Below are 22,285 nucleotides of genomic sequence, written 5' to 3'. Positions count from 1 at the left end.
GAACTGGTTTTGATTGTTCAGTACCAAAATGCTGTATCCAATAAAGTTTTACTTTAGGAATTCAAAGCTCCCAAAAGAGTTTCCTAATTTTGGGTTCACTAGTCGGACAGTTGATGGAGATTATTATTATTCTACATGTGCAGCTCATGATGATTCCCGTGTTGTGCCATTATTCCATGTGCAGGATATTTGAACAGTTGAACCAAAATTTTAGTTTTCAGAAAAATTCTATCGCATGGAGCAGTATAAAAAGGTGGTATTTTCATAAATGTTTATGTAATCCCAACAAAGTTTAGATATTTTCTAAATAATACTTTAAAGTTGCAACTGCACAAATTATTCTATTCATTTGTTCTTTGAATGTACAGAATGGTGAAAAGTCAAAGAAAATGCATATTCCCTAGAAAACAGTAACTATTGCCTTAATAGTTTAGGTAATTGGAAATAATAGCAAGCAAACGACTAACAATATTAAAAAGCTAACATAAATAACCAAACCATATTCATGTAAGTATGGTTCAGACCCAGCACCTTCTGAAAGTATTTTCAACTGAGTGCAATTTATCAATTTTCATAGAACTGTTGATAAATTAGTCTGCTAGGATTTTTATTTATTAACATTCTATGTTGCTCATATCACTGATACAGCAATTTAGGATGAAGTGCATGACACAGATAGGGCCTCTGAATATGAGAAGTTATTGAAACCTCCCTTTAACAACTTTGAGAATAAGGCATTAAATTTGTCAGTATCGACACCCTACCATGTGAGGTAGACAATATGTTAGAAAAATATAACATCAGAGTGTCTATTTCCAGAGACTCCCATAGCAAGTTGGAAGTTTTGGAATTGCAGTATCATCCTACCTCTTTGTATGACCTCCATCAGCTCATGGTTAACAAAGACTGAGTTAAGAGGCTGCAACTGGAGATATCTCAAAGAATAAACTAGATCAGGGACTCACAGTAGAACACTTGTTTTATCATCTACATCAGTGTCCCAGCTGGAAAATTCTAGGAGCTGGGACACCCCGATGTAGATGAAATAAGTGTTCTACTATGAGCCCTTGATCTTTCTTTGTTTGTAATGGAATAGTATGAACAGCCTAGTCACTGGGAATCAGCAAAGCCACACTTCTTTAAACAATGAGTAAAATAACAAAACAAAGCCAAAAAATGGAATGAGATCATTGTGAGAATGCAATTGTAATTGTTTTTCTTCACACGACCAGCTATTTAAGGTGCTGTTATTACCTATAAAGCCCTACATGGCACAGGACTGGATTATTTGCAGGAGGAGCCCTCCCAATGATATTATCCAGTCCCATTTACTATATTGGGTAGGTACATTTTGGGTCCCTTCCCTGAAACAATGCTTTTTCCATGTCTTGTGAAATGATCCACCCACTTCTCTTCCAATGTTTGGCTGGCCCTGATCCCGCAGGCCTTCAGAAAGACTTTATTAACCGGAGTACTTCCCCAGATGCTGGGGCTGGAATAATTGTCCCCATCAAAAAGTAGGTATGAACATGTTTGTCAGAGTTTTCATTCAAACTTTTTCTTGTTTTCTTGGCTGTTGTAAGTACTGTACAACCTGGGCAGCCAAATACATACTTTAAATAAACAAATAAACAAAACTGCTTATAAACTGCCTCAGTCTGTACACTAATAGTGACTAAAATGTAAAATTAAGCTTCGTCATATGGAGTGCAGACCTCTGAGTGAAGAGTTGCTTATTATTCTTATAAACATGCTGAATATGGACATTCTCAAAGTAACTGGCCTTAAGCTAAGAGTGCATCAATTCTAAAAGATGGAAGCTACATTTACTGATTTTCCCCCCATTTTGGAGGTGATTCCATACCTCCAAAATGTCAGAAGAAAATTTCAGGAGGAGGAGAAGTATGGCTTGCAATAGGGAGGGTGGGATGGGAATTTTTTTTCTCTAAATAGTGGCTTGAAATATATGTTTGTTTCTGTTCTTCCAGACTTCATATTTGGGTGAAAATATACTATAAATATTGGAGATCTATATTCAATAACCTCTGAATTTACTAAATAGAAGACAGAACAGATGACAGAACTCTAAAAAGTCTGCAGATGCATTAATATTCAAAACCAACAAAGGACCAAAAATATTGCAACATAATGTGAATTGATTCCATTTTTGCATTTAACAACACTCTCAGTCTGCACAGTGAATGGCGAGAACACAGTTATGTTAAACATGGATCAAGTTACAAAAGAGCACAAATTGTAAAGCAACAGATGTGCTATTATCCAAAGCATCCAATTCCAACTGAGATGGTATTCCAGAGCAAACAGCTGGTTTCTGAACTCTGACTTTTGTGGAGCAATAAACTGTGTATAACTAAAAACCTTCAGGGTAGCTGTTGTTATAAAAAGCTCTCTAAAGTTAAGAAATAAAAATCTCAGCTGAGATTTTTAGCAGGACTGTCAAATTGAAGAATGTAACAAAAATCAGTAAATGAAACAGCTATGTTTTTCAACGTTAAATGCTATGTGCACATCCAGTTCTTATTAATCTTCACTGCCTATGTATAAAACAGTGAATGTTCTGAAATAATGTTTTATAGCAGGACATATCAAAAGATTTTCACTGAAATCCTTTATAATGCAAACCTGCTTCTCCTAAACATTGTATGTTCAATGGGTATTTTTCATTGTTTCCTATATTTTTCACTCTTTTCTGTAATGATCTATTAAGATTGGAATGCTAGCCAGTCTTCCAAAAAATAAAAGTAATTAACTCTGACACTGCTGAAGACAGACCTCAAGAAGGTGAATAGAAAACAGTATCCACCAACTTGTATTTTAAAGTTTATGCTGCAAACTTAAAAGTTTTGCAACTTTTTTCCTACACACACAAAAATGGAATGCTTATCTGAAACGGAAGTTACTTTCTTTGTTTTTCATTAAATGCTAGACTAAATGAAAAGCATATGACTTTGCTGAAGTCTTTATTGCATGAAACTGCAGCTGATCTAGGAAATGCTTTCAAGTATGAGCAACTAGATTAACATATTTTAAACTGGACTCATTCCATTTTGTAGCAGAGCAAAACTGATTTATCATGTAACATTTTGCACATAAGCCTGCATGCTAACACAATCCTTTTTACCCTACAGACAGTACATCTAAAGTCTATCCATCTTTGAAACTGCATTACTTCAGTTTCTTGAAAATAAACCATAATTTTTCTCTGAGCTTTTGGAATTAATGCACAGAAAACTATATTGAACACAGATACACATTCAGCAAAACGGTAGGTGTTGTTTTCCAATAAATTATTTTAATGTATACCACATGGTTACAAGTTACTGTAAAAATATTTTGACTGTATAATACTTTATCTAGAAACTATAATCAGTGCATCTTTCTTGAATTGTATACAAACATGCTTTATGTTTAAAATATGCTTTTATTCATTTTTATTTTTAAATTCCTATTTTTCCGGAAAGCATAGATCCCTAAGACAATACAAACTGTTACTTTCACTCCAGGGATGGGCTTAGCTTGACTCCACATTTTAACTATTTCTTCACTCTGTGTATCAGATCTCAAAATATGGGGTTTCAATTACTTCTAATTAGCATGCAAAATCAGAAATTATAAGAATCTGAAATAACATCAAGTACATAAATATACATTGCTATACTGTATAGTACCGATTTTTAAACAATAGAAGGATTTAAATAAAGAATACTAAGAGTTAAGTCATCTTTCCCTGTTCCCTGAGCATTAGAAAACTGCTGCCAGCTACTCTTCTAGGGCTTTAAATATTGTTCTGACAGATTGCTTTCCTTGCTTCCAGTTACAAGAATCATTCTCCTTGGTTCTTTCAGCAAAACTCAAGTCTGAGCTCCTGAAATGAAGACTTCACAGAAATTTTATCTCTTCTGTTTTTTTATGCCCTTGGTGAAGTTAGCACCACCTAATCAACAACACTCAACTCTATTTCATGAAACATTCCAGCAAGGTTATGAAGATGCATTATTTCAGGAAGACTATGAAGACTATCCACAGGACGGGGTAAAAAATAAGGTAGTTTACAAGTTCTATATTTCTTTTTTTCAGTCTGCCAGTTTATGACTTAGCCCTGCATGCGGGTTTCATGGCTAAATATATCAGCCAATAACGGGGGGGGGGAGCAAGGAGATAACCCCCCCAAAAAGAATACATATATATTGTTTTATTTTGTATGCTTTATTTCTTTATCCTTACCTAATCCAAATATCTGTGCTTATAAACATATATAATATGGCCATGAGCTCAGCTTAAATTTGACTAAAACTATAATTATTGCTTTGTTCCTAATGACATACACAATAATGTTATGTATCACTGCAAGGAATTACCAGGGTTCTTTTGTACACCAAGCATTCAGATTGGTCTCCTGAGAGTCATAATAGAGGGGGACCTGCTGCTATTAATTAATTTTCTGGCCTGAGAAAGTCATGAACTAATTCCTCAACCATGTATAGAAAATATATTTAATAATGAACTACTTTCACGTGAGGCAAGTTAAAATAAATGCATATTAGGTGTATTATATAAATAACACACTGTTGCAAGGTATTTTTTATTTATTGAGACTGAAAGAAAATATTGTATCATCAGCAAGCTGATTAATTCAATTGCCTTTGAGTAAGAATAAATAGAATAATTTACACTAAATTAACCAAACAATAGTCTAATCTTAATCAACAGAATTATGTTATCTACCCATTCACAGTATACCTAGGTAGAAAGTTTGAGTTTATTGAGCCCATACTGAAGTTTTTAGTTAATACCAAGAAGAAATAATAGACTTAGAATTTATACCGTGTGGAGAGATCATGTTCAGTTGAAACACATAAAAATTAAAAACATGTGTGTGTATGTGTGTATTTAAATTAATTCAAGGGAAAGCAGTTTAATGATTAACATATCTAAATTTATTTTCATTCCTTGAGAATACCTGTAAATCTGAAAAAAGTAAAAACACTAATAAATCATTGTCCTAGCAACTACTAGCAAATACTGGAAAATTTTAAGAAAATGTTGGATAACCATTTGTCTGAAATGGTGTAGGGTTTCCTGCCTGGGCAGGGAGTTGGACTAGAAGACCTCCAAGGTCCCTTCCAACTCTGTTATTATTATTATTATTATAACCCCTGACTTGAGGGATTGCCTGCAAGTCAGTATTGGCTCCTGGTGACTACCTGAATTAGTCCCTGTAGGCTTCTTAGTAAGATTTTCAGAAGTGATTTGCTATTGCCTCCCTCCTAGGGCTGAGAGTGTATGACTAACCTAAGGTAACTCAGCTGACTTCATGCCTAAAGTGCACAATCTCCTGATTTCTAGCCTGGTGCCTTAAACTCTACACCAAACTGATTCTGTTACAACTATGATACTTATTCTGACCTGTTAGAGCATATATTTTGTGCTTTCACATAATGCCTGCCATGAAAAACATTCTCAACAACCAAAATCCAGTTTGGCGAACCTGGATTGAGCTTGTTTCTTGCCATTCCCAGCTTATCTCTAGTACTTCTGAGAAACAGGGCCACATTTGCAAACCAGGCACTACATTGTGGTCACCCACCCTTTTTATTTTAGCTTCCTGACAGTTATAACAATTAATCAGCGGAACAATGTGCCTCTAGAAGTTGTGAATGCTCTGACACTGGAAGTTTTTAAGAAGATGTTGGATAACCATTTGTCTGAAGTGGTGTAGAGTTTCCTGCCTAAGCAGGGGGTTGGACTAGAAGACCTCCAAGGTCCCTTCCAATTCTGTTATTCTATTCTGTTCTACTTTCTAAGGATGTTTAGAAAGTCTATAGGTGAGATCAAACACAAAAATGAAGGTCATTTGATGTAAAATAGCTTTTACATCAAATGAACAAAAGTAACAACTATCTGGACTTTCTGAATTCACTAGTTTTTGGTTTTTTTTACCAGGATGCCCCTGAGAAACCCATGAGCAAAACTGGGACCCAGTGAAGGTTTAGTGGATTTTGAATTTAATGACCAAATTCAGACAATGATGAATTGTACTTCAGAAAATAGACAAAATCTGATTAGTGTATCAGTACTCTCAATATACTGTTTCCTCTCAAAAGACAAATTCACTGTTGAAAAGGACATAGTGCTTTCATGGGACCTGACAACCTACAGCACAATATTCATTGTTTTTCTGATATATTTTTTTCTTTGCTTTTCTTAATAATATAAAACAAAGAAAGCATTTATTTTCCATGCCTGGAAATTAACTTAGGCATTATAATTGCATCCCCTCTATCTGCCTTTAATAAGTAATAGGAACAAATACTGAACAAACTTGAATATGTGTTTAAGCACAATCATTCTGACTAGCTTTATGTCTCACTTAGGCCAATGAATTGACTGGCCGTTTGACCAAAGCTTTAGCTATACCTGGGATAGGCAAGTCACAACTGTCTTGGATTGGGCTGTTCATTTGTGGCCTGATACTATGTGTCTATTTTAGAGAGAACCTTGATTTTCCAAAGAACTCCAGGCTATGAAATATCAGGAGTTTCCTCAAAGTAAAAGTCCCTATTAAGTATTATGTAATAGCAATAGCCATAGCACTTAGGCTTATATACCACGTCACACTGTTTTACAGCCCTCTCTAAGCTCAAGGTTTACAGATCCAGCATATTGCCCTCAACAATTTAGGTCCTCATTTTACCAACCTGGGAAGGATGGAAGGCTGATTCAACCTTGAGCCGGTGAGAATCGAACTGTCGAACTGCAGGCAGCTGGCAGGCAGCAGAAGTAGCCTACAGTACTGCATTCTAACTACTGTGCCACCACGGTTCAATAATGGTGATAAAGGCAACAAAACATACTTATTTTCTCCCTTCTGCATGTCTACAGATAACCAACTGGCAACCCTGTTTAAGGTGATTTATTCAATGTTGGGAAAGAATAGGCTTCAGGACTGACTACAGGGCTGCAATGAGGAGTACTCTAGCTACCTATGGAATAAAAACACTTGGGTTCATTCAGAATTGGACTCCAACTGGACAAGACCAGTTAAAATGCATTTGGCAGTCTGGTGAAGTTAGATGGATGGTTTTGAGCCTATACGTTTTTGAGTATGGTGAATACAATCATTTATTCCTCCTGGCATGTGAAAGTGCTTGGGAAGTGGCCTGTGATTGGTTCAATGTGATGATGCAATCCTCTTTGAGGAAGAGGTTTTCCTGCCAGCCTTGAATAGGCCATTCTCAAGAAATCATAAATGGATCCAACAGTGCTGGACAAACTTTTGTCTAGACTCCAGCCTTTCCTTTTTAGTGGTTGGGCTGAGACTCAAAAGATTCTGAAGGAAACAGATTATTTGGATTCTTTCACTTAGATTACAGTCAGTCAAAGAATTTTGGCTAGTTTGGGTGGGTGGGGCAGAATATTATTCTCTGTTGTGATTCCCACCCTTTAGAATTTCTTACCCTGAGACGAGATTGGCTCCCACCCTTCTGACCTTCTGTAAGAGCCTGAAGATCTGGCTCTGGCAGATGGCTGTGGCCCCAGTGGGGGAGTATCACACTGGAGGTGATTGAGTAATTCAAAGTCAATCCCACCTCTCGCCCATCCAGCTGTGCTCTTCCCTATCTTGGAACTATGATTTTATCTTGACTGTAATTTCCTGTTATCTCTGATGATTTTAATGTTTTATGGGGTAAGCCATCCAAAGTTGGGTGCAAATTGAGATGAATGGCTTGACATTGAGATGGATAGGATATAAATCTAATAAACCAATAAATAAATAGTAAAAAATAGCACTGATTGTGTTTGTGCATTACTACTGGGATGCAGGTGGCTTCATTTGCATATCTGAGGAGCAACCCTATCTAAGTCATTTATGGAAATGCTGAAGAGCGCTGGGCCCAGGCCCAGACCAGAATCCTGACATATTCCACTGCATACTGCATCTCCTTTTATTTAATTTTTCAAGCTCTAATTTAATTGCTATACATAGAGAGAACAGTTCCTAACACGCTTCTAAAGATTCTTCTTTTTCTAACTTTCTATAGTGTGATTTTCCTTTTTCTTCTTCAAAGTGCTATTGTCTTACACATATGTTTTAAATGCATTGCAGACTATTGGGTAACTGTGTATTTGGAAAAAAAATCTATATCTGTTGTTGTTGACCAATAAACTGAGTGTCATTTAATAATACTACACCCCACTATTTGAGCTTTTCCTCAAAACTAGTGAATATAATGGAATTTTCTGAGCCTGATAATGTGAATATTATCAAAATATTGTGGAAAACGATCAGATGGACATTCCTTTTGCATTTTTTAAACAGGTAGCAACCTTCCCTTGAGTAAAAGGGCCAAAAAATCAGAAATTTCAAGGAAGCCCTGCCTTAATGGGCTCACTGAAAAATGAGAGCTAAAGTAAACATGTCCAATTTCCAAGTTTCTAATCCCTTTTTCTTGCAATAAACCCACTACTAAGATTGTGAGAATCTAGATTTCTTGGTTGGGAGCACATTTATAGATTAGGCAATGATATTGTTACTAACGCTCTGCGCATGCGCAAGATGGCAGCTCGGTAGAGGAGCGGAGCCGACGGCGGGCGACAGAGGAGGAGATGGCGGCGCCCAGGCGGCCTGTCGAGCGGCTTGCGTCCCCCGGTCAGCTGTTTTAACATCCTGGCAGCCGTGGGAGAGGTCTGTGGACTCTCTCGGACTCACGGCTGCCGAGAACGCGACCGGTAGGATGGGCAAGCCGCGAACGGCGGCCATTGTTGCTGGGCGTGAGGTGAGGCCGCGGCTCGTCTTTTGCGGCGGAGGCCGCGGCTTCTCCCTTCTTCATTCCGGATCATCCAGCGGCTCCTGTATTTTGGCCCTCCGGCTTCCCGGCTTTCTCCGGCTCTCTCCAGGCCCTCCCCAGGTCTCCTTCGAGGTTTTTTCCTGTGGGTTGACGTGGGGGAGTGGCATGGAGGTGAAGGACTGTGAAGGGCCCCCTGTGGCCCCTGCCCGAGACTGCCTCCCAGGTTGTTTGTCCTGCTCTTTGCCGCGGTTAACATCAGCGGCAGTTTGCATCGTGCCGGCCCTCTGGTGGTATTTGGTCAGGATCCTCGGACAGGCCTGCCCGGTGGAGGGGGCAGACCTTGGATTGGACCTGGACCTTGAGGAGGGAGTGGCCGGCCTGAGAGGCCTGGACTATCCTGGTAGGATAGGAGTGGGGGGGGCGTTGAGGTTTCCTGGCCTATTAGGCCCACTCTTCTTGGGATTACAATTGGTGTTTTACCATCTTCAACACCTTACCATCTGTAATCTGCATTGTCATCTGCACTTTATGCATTTATGCATTTTATGGCCGGTACATTATGGCCGTGGAAGAAGACTGGAGACCGATCTGTGATCTACAGGAGTTCTATTTTATTCTTATTTCTGGACGTAACTTTCTGGACGTGTTTACTTGGAAACATCTAATTGGAAACATCTGTGGACACCGCTGTTAGGAGAGTAATACCACCTCCTCCAGGTCATGGATTTTAGGACTGAGCTCTGGGCAGAGCAGTAGTATTTTGTCATCATGGACTTTGCTCTGCCTATGTTCCAGCCTTCGTCATCTTTAAGCCAGCCACCATTTGATCTTCATTAGTCAATGGGTGTCCATTTGATTTTGGCATGACATTTGACCACTCCGGACAGCATCGCCTCTCGTCGGCCTCTATCCTCTATTTATGCACTTTATTTATGCGATATTCAGCACTTGAACTCTTGCGCCTGCAGGTGCCCCCGCCGCAGGAATGGCCCGCCGCACTATCAAGGGCCGGCCTCAATGTGGTCTTGGGACCCACAGAGGTGGCATGCGAAAAAAAGAGCCTTTGGGGTTTTAGATAGGGTTTTAAGGGAGGGAGGGTTAGGCGGGCGTTGGGGTAGCCCGTCGGGTGGGGAGCCAGTCCTGCGCGTGCTCGTGACGGTTTTTAACGGGTTCGGAGGTTAGGGGAGATTACGTTCCTGTTGGTGAGGGTGGTCTGATTTGCACGGTAAGTGGGAGGGGCAGATATGGCGGAAGGGGGATCATATCGTCCTAGGGGGCGCGCTCGATGTTTGCAGGCGATCGCGCCCGATCCTCGCCCTTTTCCGTTCCCGGATGGTCAAGACCCTCAGAGCCTGGGCCTTGGCTGATGTTATGCAACGCACGGTCCGTAGTCAATAAGGCCCCCCTAATCTACGATCTTATTCAGGGGGGCGCTGCGGACCTTATAGGCGTTACGGAAACCTGGCTGGGCACGGAAGGGGGAGTGCCCCTTGTCGAGATGTGCCCGCCGGGCTTCCGTGCATTCCATCAGCCGAGGGCTCAGGGTAGGGGTGGGGGTGGCGGTTGTGATTAGAGAGTCTAGAGCCGAGGAGACCACTGTACCTCAGATTGCGGGTGTGAATCCTCTTTGTGAGATGGGGCCATAGGTGTCAGATGGGTTTGCTGATCACGTACCTGGCTCCTTGCTGCGTGTCAGCTGCCTTGCCCGAGCTCCTGGAGGTGCTGGCTGGAGTGGCAGTTGAGACCCCCAGACTTTTAGTCATGGGGGATTTTAACTTGCCATCTTCCGGCTCGTCATCAACGGCAGCTCGGGAGTTCATGGCCTCCATGGCGGCCTTGGGCCTGACCCAAGTAGTGGATGGCCCTACTCACATCGGGGTGGCACTCTGGACCTGGTTTTGTCTCTGGTCAGTGGTTGAGAGATCTGGACTTAAAGGAAATAGTCATTGAACCTTTGTCATGGTCAGATCACTCTCTTCTTCGCCTGGACTTTCTGACCGCCATTCACCACTGCAGGGAGACGGAGCCGATCGTTGGTTCCGACCCAGGCGCCTGATGGACCCGGAGGGGTTCCGGACGGAGCTTGGGCCATTTCCTGACGGTCTGGCCCACGGCTCGGCTGAGGAACTTGTTGCGGCCTGGGAACGGGCCGCGGCGGGGGCCTTAGACCGTGTCGTGCCTTTGCGGCCTCTGACCCGGCGCAGGTCCCAACCGGCTCCTTGGTTCTCCGAGGAGTTGAGGGGGATGAAGCGCGGAGAAGACGCCTAGAGAGTTCCTGGAGGTCTAGCCGTTCGAGGCTGATCGGACACTAGTGAAGTCCTATACTAGGGCTTACCTAGTGGCAATGAGGAAGCGAGGCGTAGCTCGCCTCCTCCTCATTGCATCGGCAGATAACCGCCCAGCCGCCCTGTTTGGGTGACTCGCTCCCTCTTACATCAGGGGCGGGATGACCCGTTGCAGGGACGTGCTGAGGAGTTTAACGGTTATCTATACGATAAAATCGTTCAACCGGGAGGGTCTAGATCAAGATTGCAGTGGCGTGGGTGAGGCGGCTGAGGGTGGTCTTGGGGACATTTTATGGGATGAGTTTGACCCTGTCGCTCCGAGGACATGGACAGGTTGCTGGGGAGGTTGAATGCCACCACATGTTTACTGGACCCGTGCCCTCCTGGCTGGTACTGGCCACTCAGGAGGTGACACGAGGCTGGCTCAGGCTATTATGAGCGCTTCCTTGGTGGAGGAGTCTTCCGACCGCCTTGAAAAAGGCGGTGGTGAGACCCTCCTCAAGAAGCCTTCCCTGGACCCGGCTGTTTTAGGTAATTATCGTCCGGTCTCCAACCTTCCCTTCGTGGCGAAGGTTGTAGAGAGTATGGTGGCATATCAGTTTCCCTTGCACCTGGATGAAACTGTCTATCTAGACCCGTTCCAGTCCGGCTTCCGGCCTGGTTACAGCACTGAGACGGCTTTGGTCGCGTTGGTGGATGATCTCTGGAGGGCCAGGGATAGAGGATGCTCCTCTGCCCTGGTCCTATTAGACCTCTCAGCGGCTTTTGATACCATCGACCATGGTATCCTGCTGCGCCGGTTGGAGGGATTGGGAGTGGGAGGCACCGTTTATCGGTGGTTCTCCTCCTATCTCTCCGATCGGTCGCAGACGGTGTTGACAGGGGGGCAGAAGTCGGCTCGAGACACCTCACTTGTGGGGTGCCGCGGGGTCGATCCTCTCGCCTTCTGTTCAACATCTATATGAAGCCGCTGGGTGAGATCATCAGTGGCTTCGTGTGAGGTACCAGCTGTACGCTGATGACACCCAGCTGTACTTTTCCACACCGGGCCACCCCAACGGTTATCAAGTGTTGTCCCGGTGCTTGGAAGCCGACGGGTCTGGATGGGGAGAAACAGGCTCAGGCTCAATCCTCCAAGACAGAGTGGCTGTGGATGCGGCACCTCGGTACAGTCAGCTGAGTCCTCAGCTGACTGTCGGGGGCGAGTCATTGGCCCCGATGGAACGGGTGCGCAACTTGGGCGTCCTCCTGGATGAACGGCTGTCTTTTGAAGATCACTTGACGGCCGTCTCCAGGAGAGCTTTTTACCAGGTTCGCCTGGGGCGCCAGTTGGGCCTTTCTGAACCGGGATGCCCTGTGCACGGTCACTCACGCCCTCGTGACGTCTCGCCTGGATTACTGCAATGCTCTCTACATGGGGCTCCCTTGAAGAGCATCCGGAGGCTTCAGTTAGTCAGAATGCAGCTGCGCGGGTGATAGAGGGAGCCCCTCGTGGCTCCCGTGTGACACCTATCCTGCGCAGACTGCACTGGCTGCCTGTGGCCTTCCGGGTGCGCTTCAAGGTTCTGGTGAACATCTTCAAAGCGCTCCATGGCATAGGGCCGGGTTACTTACGGGACCGCCTACTGCTACCGGATACCTCTCACCGTCCCGTGCGCTCTCACAGAGAGGGACTCCTCAGGGTGCCGTCAGCGAGACAGTGTCGTCTGGCGACACCCAGGGGAAGGGCCTTCTCTGTGGGGGCTCCCGCCCTCTGGAACGAACTCCCCCCAGGACTTCGTCAACTTCCGGACCTCCGAACCTTCCGTCGCGAGCTTAAAACTTATTTGTTCATCTGCGCAGGACTGGATTAGTTTTTTAAATTCGTGGGTTTTTAAGGGGTTTTAAATGGGTTTTGAATGGGTTTTTAATGGGTTTTATTATTTGCTAAATTTTAATTGCGGCCAATTTGAATAAGTTTTTTAGTGGTATTTTAATAGTATTTATTTTGTAATAGTACTGTCATTTTATCTGGCTGTAAACCGCCCTGAGTCCCTCGGGAGAAGGGCGGTATAAAAATTTAAATAATAATAATAATAATAATAACGTATGATCAGAAATTGCAATTGGTCAAATACTGTATCGCTTAACTAACCATACATAGGATATTAAGAAATAGTTCAATCATGAATATATCCTATACAGAGTGGGTAAGAAAGTATATTTTTGCTTGTTTGAATTTACCCTGTCACCAAGCTTCAACTACGTTAAATCCCTAAATTCATGCTTGAAAAACATTCAAGCTTTGAAAGTGTTTTTTTTAACTAGGAAACATTTTTCAATCCAATAAAGGAACCAAAATTAAATTAGAATTCCCAGCAATAATAATCTTATCTACCATCTATTAATCCAATCAAATTTGCAAAATGATTATGTAGAACAGCAAGTTAGATCTCAAAAAAATATCCAAGCCATCTAGATTATCTATTTTTCACAAATAAATTATAAATTAAATTCTAACCAATTCAGAATTTCCAAAATTCTATCAGTTTTTCCATAATATTAATGATATAATATAATACTGACAATATATATAGCAGTATAAAAATAAAAATGTATTCTGGTAGCTAAGGATTTTTCCTTTAATTATACTACATAAACATATTTAATTCAACTAAATGCTCTTTAAAATCATGATAGCAAGTTATGATTTAATCCTACTAAGTCTTTTCAAATAGTTGATAGAGATTTACTCTCAGCTCAAAGGTTGACATCTTTTATCTTGCAGAACAGATTCCAACCTACTTGGAAACAGAAAATTGGAGATAAAGTTCAGAAATTATATTTTGCACTAGAAGCACATTTGATACTGGCACAACAGCAGGTTATGGCAGCCCTTAAGCAAAGGATTCTTGATACAGAATTGCAAGCTGAGCACAGCATAATGCCAGCTGGAATGCTGTGGGAAATACGAAATATGTTTCCAACTAGTCTGCTATCTTGACAAATTCACAGTTAAGTGGTTTCTTAGGGCCTTCACACTGCTGTGCTTTGATATCCTACCATCAGGAAGGCAAATTTCAGAAAAATCTCTGAGCAGAAAGGACTTCCTCCGGTCATTTAGGAAGAATGACTCATGTATTACTCAAATTGGAACTTGTATAGGGAGACATCAGTTCTTAATGCCCAATTAGGCCACTCCACAGATATCTAAGATGAATTTTATGGAAAACTCCTTGGCAGATAAGAACCCTAAAAAAAACAAAAGACATGACTAAATTTACATTTACAACTTGTAGAACCTGTCCTTCACTAATGATAAATAACTTTGGACTGATTACTGGTTATATTGGGTAGACTAGAATATTGTGTTAGAACATAAGAACATTGTATTGTTCTGATTTTTTTGCATTTTTTCTTTTTTCCTCTTATTTTACTTTATTTTTATTGCTTGGTGGATCAGTAATAAATTCATTCATTCATTCATTCATTCATTCATTCTCAATGGAACTCAACTCCTGTAAAAAGGAAAAGTTAAGTTTACGATACAATTTTCTGCATTGTTTTCGACCATTCAGCAAAAACTTAAGATAAGTTATGTTTTGACTACCGTAACATATAAAAATGTCATTACCATTATAGTTGAATATCACGATATTATCAGCTATGCTTATATGAATATATATTGTATATTATATATTGTATTTTATATATTTAAAAGGAAGACAATACTTTCATCATTTTCAATGAAAATAAGGTACAGCTGCAAAGAGATGATGACAAACTTGCAGAGGGAACAACAAATTATACAAGTAAGTTTTTCACCTTTATAATAAAAAGAATAGTTTCCAAAGCCTGTCAGTATTAGGGTTAGAAACACTATTAAGTATGTCTGTTGGCAGTCAAGACTTAGTGAGCTCATGAAGCAGCATTTGCAACATATACAATCTGTATGTTGCTGCACTGCAGTGACTATAGAATTTCAGTGTCAGATAAAAGGCAAATCATAGAAAACTTCAGACCTGATTTTACGGATAATGGAGGAATCAGAATGCAACCAAAATACATTATTCCCTGAATGTTATGGCCTATAATCTACCATATTAATTTAGTCTGGTTTGGTAAACAAAGACATCTCATTTATCACATCACCTGTCACTCTCTCAGGCTAGGAAAGGCCACAGATTTTTCACTACAGTATAACAGGGTTGTATCTAAAGACAGTGAATGACGTTTCCAACAGCACAAAATGAATTTTCATTTTTTTTTCACCATCTTGCAATTGGCACCTGCTATTGCATGGAAATTCACTGTTCAGAATTGCCAACTTGGCTAGTTTGTTTCTGTCTATTGCTCATCACAAGCCGAATTTGACTAATTTGCAAAGTTAAGCAGTGAGAGCACTAGGAATAATTATTTGACTATGTTAGACTGAACATTTTAAAAGAATCCTAGAAGAAAACAATAGGAACTACATGATTGCCAAAAAAACTACATGGATTGGGTGTATCATAAAATGATCAGGAATTTAACTTAACTAGAGGGAATTTTTTACCTTTTATTCCAAGCAATTTTTATATTTCCTCTGTACAGACTTTTTTCTCAAAGGCTAGAGCTCTTAGTAAGCATCTGTAACCAACTCCCTCCCCTCCAAAGGATGTTTGAATAATCTAGATTCTGCAGAAAAGTGTGGAAGATAATTTTATTATAAACTGTTGAAATGTTTATCAGGCTTCTACTTAAACTATTACAACTAACTTCTACTTAAACTGATATCAAATTATATACTTTCAGAATTGGCTACTTGTCTACTATGTGTTTGTTTAATTCGTTCAATTTACTGTGAAGAAATGGATATTGAAAGTATCCCTGTTCTGCCAAAGGAAACAGGTTACCTTTATGCACGATTCAACAAAATCAAGAAGGTGAAAGTATCTGATTTTGCTGAAATTCGTAAGTAAACCTAAAAAGTAAATTTTGATGTTCAATCATTGGAAACACACTTTGGTTAGCATTTAGTTACCTGTACTTTTGAACCACTAGCTATTACAGAAATAAAACTTTTTTCTGTGGAAAGTAATTTTACTGGCCAAATTAATTCGCAAATCAAATTTGTTTTATATGATGACTTCTGAAGATGATATTTTAAAACACTCCAATCTGCTGGTGACTACATTCCTTTGGAAGTGATTGCTGGAGAGATGGTGCCGGGGATGGTAGTATAAGAGGGCAATGGCAGCCCAGGCAGGAGAGAGTAGCATCCAGGATCAAATGCATCCATGATTTTTAAAATGACATATTTCATTTCAGAAACATATTTTCATTTTCATGTTGGTTTTAAAATGGGATTGCATTTGTCAGAAATCCAGATTATTTGTGTGTATGAGTACTCCTCAAGTTATGACAGTAATTCAAATTGTATCACCGTGGCTAACCAGTGCATTCATAAAGCCCAATATCATGTGATCACATTGCTTAGTGATGAAAATCTGTGTAAATTCTAGTTGTAACTATAATCCAAACACTTGGGTCATTAAGTGGGAAGAAGTAAGGTAAGGGTGGTGGGGAGGAGAGCTAGAGCAGGCTATGTGTGAGCCATAGAAGGGCCAGCACAGACCATGCACAAACTGGGAGAGGCAGAGGGGGCCTGGTTAGGCCAGCACAGGCTGTGTACAAGTCAGGGAAGGCCTTGGAAGAAAAGGTGGGAGTGACTTACTGAAGGGACTTGCAACTTTCCCTGCTGACTTCCCCATTGCCTTTGCTTGTGAAAAGACAGCAGGGAAGGTTGCAAATGGCAGTCCTGTTACTGCACTTCCTGCAATGTCATAATTGCGAGCTGGGTATCCAAGTGCTCTGAACACAATTAAATGCCTATCTGTGTGCTGCAAGGGCCAGAGCTCTGAAGACTCCTCATATGTCAATTTTTGAGTACCACTTTGCAACTTTGAATAGTTGCTGAGTGAATGAACGTAAGCCAAGGACTACCTGTATATGCCTTTAGAATTTAGGCAAAAGATTGAAGTTAGGTTGAAGATTGCATGTGGCCCATTGCCATTCCTGACTTAAAAGAAGCACAAATGAAGCAGACCGTGTTTCCTATGTAAATCAGCATTGTTCAGTTGCTGACAGCTGGAACACCTTGCTGGCCCTTCTCTTTGATTCAAAATATTTTTTCTTTAAAAAATTCCGACTAGTAAAATTCATAACCCAAAGTTTAAAGAGTCTTCTATTTCATGGGAACTAGTGTAGGTATCTTTAAGAGGCAGAACCAATGCTTTCTTCCTCTATGCTCCCTCTGTAAACTTAGTGGTTAACTGCTGACAGAATTAAGAGACAAAGAAAAATTACTGAAAACAAGTCAAAAATATTAATTCCATGTTCCCCCAGTTAAAAAAAAAAAGTTGGAAATGCCCTCTCCCTCCTTCATCAAGAGTGATCACCAGGAGCCACAGAATTGGAAAATAAAAATGGCAATCTAGGAATGCAAAGAAAGTGCCAGTAAATTTATCCAAGTCTTACTGTTTGCATCCTGGAGGAGGGCATGGCCAATGGGCTTATATCAAACTGAGAGAAAGGATACAATTTTACTTCAGATCTCAATTGCTCTAGCGTTTTCTTTTAAAAATATTACTACTTTTCTAGAGAATTAATTATTTACAAATAGTTGTGGTATTTTTACAAAGAAGGAAATTTTCAGTGCCTGTGCTGGAAAAGTCATCTACCTCTCAATAGAATCCAGAGAACCATCATAACCATATTTATTTATTTATTTGTCACAACATTATATGTAGAACTGATTTTTTATTTAGTCACTTCAGAACAGTGTAGAGCATGTTTACTGCTGTAAACACCTGTAGAAAAGATACTTTAATTGTAATATTGTTTGCTTTTAAGCCACCCTAAGAAGAATTGATTTGACTGGAAACGCCATTCAAGAGATTGAAGATGGAGCCTTTGCAAAGCTAGTTCTACTAGAAGAACTTTCATTAGCTGATAATCGGATAGCCAAGCTTCCACTTTTGCCTCCCAAACTAATTTCATTAAACGTAAATAACAACAGAATCAAAAGCAGAGGAATTAAAGCAAATGCTTTCAAGGTAAAATCATTACTAAGTACAAGCAGTACTAAATGAAGCCAATCTGAATTATTTCAAAAGGAGCTATTGCACTTAGACAATATTATATAAGAAATATATTGGACTAATATGTTATCATGATTGCCATTCTAAGATTTAAATTTCAAACTTGCTAAATTGATTGACCTCTGCTGAAGAACAACTATTTTACAGCAGTGAAGAAACCTGTCCATCCCATGACTATATAGCTAGAGAAAACATCTGTAAGAACAAAAGCATCATCCTCTATGTGCTTATATGGAAGTAAATCCTGCTGAGTTCAATAAACATTACTTTTAAGTAAGGCAATGTACTTAGATATAATATTTTAATTTTACTTCAAGCCTTCAAACAATAGTGCAAAATGTATTACAGATGAAAAGCTACTGTATGTAGGCATAAAGTTTGCAATCCATCCCAAAATATTATTAGCATTCTTGCATATTTATTCTTATTATAGGTTACTGATTATAGCACCTAGGTCATGAGATATGACTAAACAATTTAGATGCTGAGTATCTTCCATAATCTTATATGAGCAAAGGAACAAAAAAGCTAGGTTTTTTTTTAAACTCCTGAAGTTCTGATGAGATTATTGAATCTCAAGATTCCACATCTCTTGAGAGATTAGTGGTTTTGAGAAATTTCAACATGTTACATTTCAATATTCTTTAAATTAATTTTGAGTTTCTGTGTATACTTGTAAGGATTTTGTGAGACCCTTGCTGCAGATCCATGTTTTAACAGAAATCCTATTATTTTTGTAAAGTTGTTCAGCCTTTCCAATAACAACCGAACAAATATTTTGCAAGCCTTGTTTAGTCTTTACATATTTAATTCTGACTGAATTCTATTTGTTTACATTCTAAACAGCAGTCTAAATGCAGCAGCTTCACTTGCACTGGACAGAATTACACCTGGACTGATAGTCTATTTCTCAGTTAAAACTAATCCCAGATACTTTATCTTACATGGAAGGTTAATTTTCAGTGCACAGATAGAACTACACTATCCAAATGTATTTATCCTAAATACACAATATTGTCTAGATTTTTTTTAATTAAAGTAGCAATTTTCCTTAATAGGGAGGAACTTGTTACCTGTCTTTGTTAAAAAGCAAAAAAATAAAAAATAAGGAGGCTGATACCCAATGCCATTGTATGAACACAGTCATGTGATCATGCTGGGATAGTGGCTCCTAATGACTCAATGGGCCATTATTTACTATTGTTAACTCGGGGTCTTTAATCTGATTCTATGTACATCTATATGATCTTAATATATTTTTGTCAATATCCCAAACTTTTTAGATTGTGCAACAAATAAACTGACAAAACAAATGAGTAAAGCAAATAAGAATACAGCTGTGCTATACAACCTTTATGCATTGGCTATGTTTCAATTCCAGGTTCAAGCAGATTACTGTTTATCCAATTTAATTACTAAATAACATAGTACTATTTAGTAAATTTTTTTTATCTTCCTCTTCTTTCTACAGAAGCTGACAAGATTGTCCTATCTCTACTTAGCACAGAATGCACTGGAGTCTGTTCCTCCTAATTTGCCGGAAAGCCTACGTATTCTGCATCTTCAGGTTTCTCAATCCTTTTTTTTTTTTACTGTTGCTCAAACATTACTACAAGCAAACTGCTTTAAAATATATCCCCAGTGACTGAGAAAAGTGTGCCTATAATCACTCATTAATAAAGATTTGCAATGTGCTACAATTAAAAAGTGTCAAGTATGCATTTGACAGCACTTAGAAAATTATTATACTGATTAAACTTAACTGAAGTTAATATGAGCACACTGTCACACACTACTGTAGTAATTACAATGTATGGGTGAAGAATGCTGGAGAAAGATACACAAACTGCATTTCAAATAACTGAAAACGCTCTAAAAACAGAAACCCTTAGACTTATATTTGTTTAAACTTATTTATTGCTTAATTAAGGAAGAATATCAAAATTCCCATGCCCGTGTTTACAGTGCTAATTTGGTTTCTGAATCTTTTTGGAGAAAATGTATATGTTCTGTAATATTACAGAAATATTAATAATATCTCAACAAAAAGAAAAAAAATGAAATTTCAAAGGGGATGCTTGGATTTTTCAAATGCATTGCTTTGATTTACAGTTCAACAACATAACCAGCATCACAGATGAAACTTTCTGCAAAGGAAACAATCAGACCCGTTACGTTCGTCAGCGCATGGATGAGATCAGAATGGAAGGCAACCCAGTCATCTTGGGAAAGTACCCCAATGCTTTTATTTGCTTGAAGTCTTTGCCTGTAGGCCAATACTTTTAGTTGCTAACCAAACTGAAACACGTAAAAATTAGATAAAATTAGTGTTATATCACTGTTTTAAACACGTCTTTGTATTAATACGGTAGCCTCTCACATATATTCAGAACTGTTAATGGTAATGATGTATTTAGATCTTCCCTAATGTGGTGATATTGCACCTTCTGATTTTAAAAGGTTGAGCATTTTTCTACTTTTAGATAATAGACTCAAGCATGAAACCAGGAAAAGGCAACGACTCCTTCTGAGTAATCAGATTACAAAATGAACCAAAAACTGATTTTAAAACTGTTACCATTATGAAGCTAAGAATGCCTGGTAAACCTAAAGGAATGCATTCTTTTAGGGGACGAGTATGATTTGATTTAATTAAGGAAGGACTGTAAATAGACTGTACAACACTTTGGATTTAAAGAGGAAACAGTCGTTCAGACTACATACTGTGTGCTAAGACATATAGGAGCTCTTTCAATGCCTTAAATCCGTGTTTCTCAGGATCACGCTATACCTCTGGAGGGCACCCATGTGTTCCTGAGAAAAGCCTTAGCTCATTTAGTAAATTGCTGATAGGTGGTACATAAGCATCTTGCATAGTTCAGACTATCTTTTTTCCTTGAAATGCAAGGGCTGCTCTTAATAAAAAATCCAAAGAATATGGGGCAACAGATAGAGCAAGCCTATTATGCTTTCTCAGTCAGTGTAGACCCAGGTTGGATAGGAAGGGCAAGGGGCTCTTAGACAGCTGACCAAGTGCTAGAGTTTGACACCGTTGAGATTGCTGAAAGGTCAGACAAGGCTATGGCTTCATGCTGCTGGCAGGCACAGCTATTTATGCAAGAAAGAAGCAATGTAATACAGAGGGAGATAGGCTGACATTGCAACGTAGATTATTTAAACCAAACAGCCCTTCCCAATTCAACCTCTGATGCTGATGAAAGAAGATAATATCATTTAAAATATATTAGCAATCTATTCTAATCTTATTGGCAAATGTTATTCATTAGCCTGGCAAAATAACAACCGCAAATGAAATTAAAAAAAAAAAAACTAATCGTGCTGTTTCAGCCTGATCTCTGCATTGCAAACTTTTGAAATAAAACTATTCAGTGTAGAAAAATGAAACGTGTTCCAGTTTAAATTTTACTAATATATTTTAAGGATATAAAAAAAGTGACCCAAGCTTATTAAAAACTTTTAACACACTTATCAAAATGAAAGGGGAAAAAAACCACCAATCAATTTATGTTATAGCATGGAGGATTTTGCTTAAATGTTAGCCTGCCTGCAAGTCTATTTGTGGATCCCAGAATAGGGCCTTTTGTGTGCATTGGGGGTGAGTACAAAAGTTTAAAAAAGTAAAATAGATGCCTTAAATCTTGAGGATTACACACTCCTAAACTTTAGTGAGTTTGTGAAATTTGCCTCCAATCAACCAACCAACCGATGTGGCATAGTATTTACATTATAAATAAATAACATTTTTAAAGTCTTTGTTGTATTTAAAGCATATTCACTTAACCAATATCACAATTTTGGTGTGATAACTGAATTGTAATCAGCTGAATTAATTCATAAAAGTCAGCTTAGTTGATTTCAACACAGCAATCATACAATTTGTATGCATGTATCAGATGAAGGTGTTTTTTTTTCCAGAAATACCAGCAATAAGTGTTATTTGTACTCATTCTCATTCTTTGCATATGTTTAAGACAGATATATTATTTCTGATTTAATTATTCACCAGTATTGAAGACTATTTTACAGCCACGAGCCTTTGCTGTATCTA

At 39.3% G+C, this 22,285-nt stretch overlaps 2 protein-coding genes across 4 annotated transcripts in view; one reads left to right on the top strand and one right to left on the bottom strand.

Annotated features, from left to right (window-relative positions):
- The window catches only part of CENPP (centromere protein P), a 167,533-nt gene that overhangs the window by 132,527 nt on the left and 12,721 nt on the right, over positions 1–22,285 (bottom strand). The window lies entirely within an intron of this gene.
- Positions 3,111–22,282, top strand: OGN (osteoglycin). Of its 2 annotated transcripts, none has more exons than XM_058171333.1 (7): positions 3,111–3,286; positions 3,867–4,065; positions 14,796–14,886; positions 15,869–16,027; positions 17,969–18,171; positions 19,688–19,783; positions 20,329–22,282. In XM_058171333.1, exons 2-7 carry the CDS (start codon positions 3,892–3,894, stop codon positions 20,500–20,502), a joined length of 897 nt encoding a protein of 298 aa, XP_058027316.1. In that variant the 5' UTR covers positions 3,111–3,286; positions 3,867–3,891; the 3' UTR covers positions 20,503–22,282. The 2 variants fall into 2 exon arrangements, with proteins under 2 accessions (XP_058027316.1, XP_058027315.1); XM_058171332.1 differs by having other exon boundaries at positions 3,836–4,065.

Source organism: Ahaetulla prasina, chromosome 2 (genome assembly GCF_028640845.1).
Source record: "Ahaetulla prasina isolate Xishuangbanna chromosome 2, ASM2864084v1, whole genome shotgun sequence".
Lineage (NCBI taxonomy): Eukaryota > Metazoa > Chordata > Lepidosauria > Squamata > Colubridae > Ahaetulla > Ahaetulla prasina.
The sequence above is the reverse complement of the archived record's forward strand: the minus strand, read 5'-3'. Positions and strand labels throughout refer to the sequence as shown.

Bases quoted from the DNA above. Each gene is read 5' to 3' on its own strand.
- OGN (XM_058171333.1), top strand. From the start codon at position 3,892: ATGAAGACTTCACAGAAATTTTATCTCTTCTGTTTTTTTATGCCCTTG. The intron at 4,066-14,795 runs GTAGTTTACAAG...TATATTTAAAAG, and splicing joins AGGACGGGGTAAAAAATAAG to GAAGACAATACTTTCATCAT. The intron at 16,028-17,968 runs GTAAGTAAACCT...TTTGCTTTTAAG, and splicing joins ATCTGATTTTGCTGAAATTC to CCACCCTAAGAAGAATTGAT.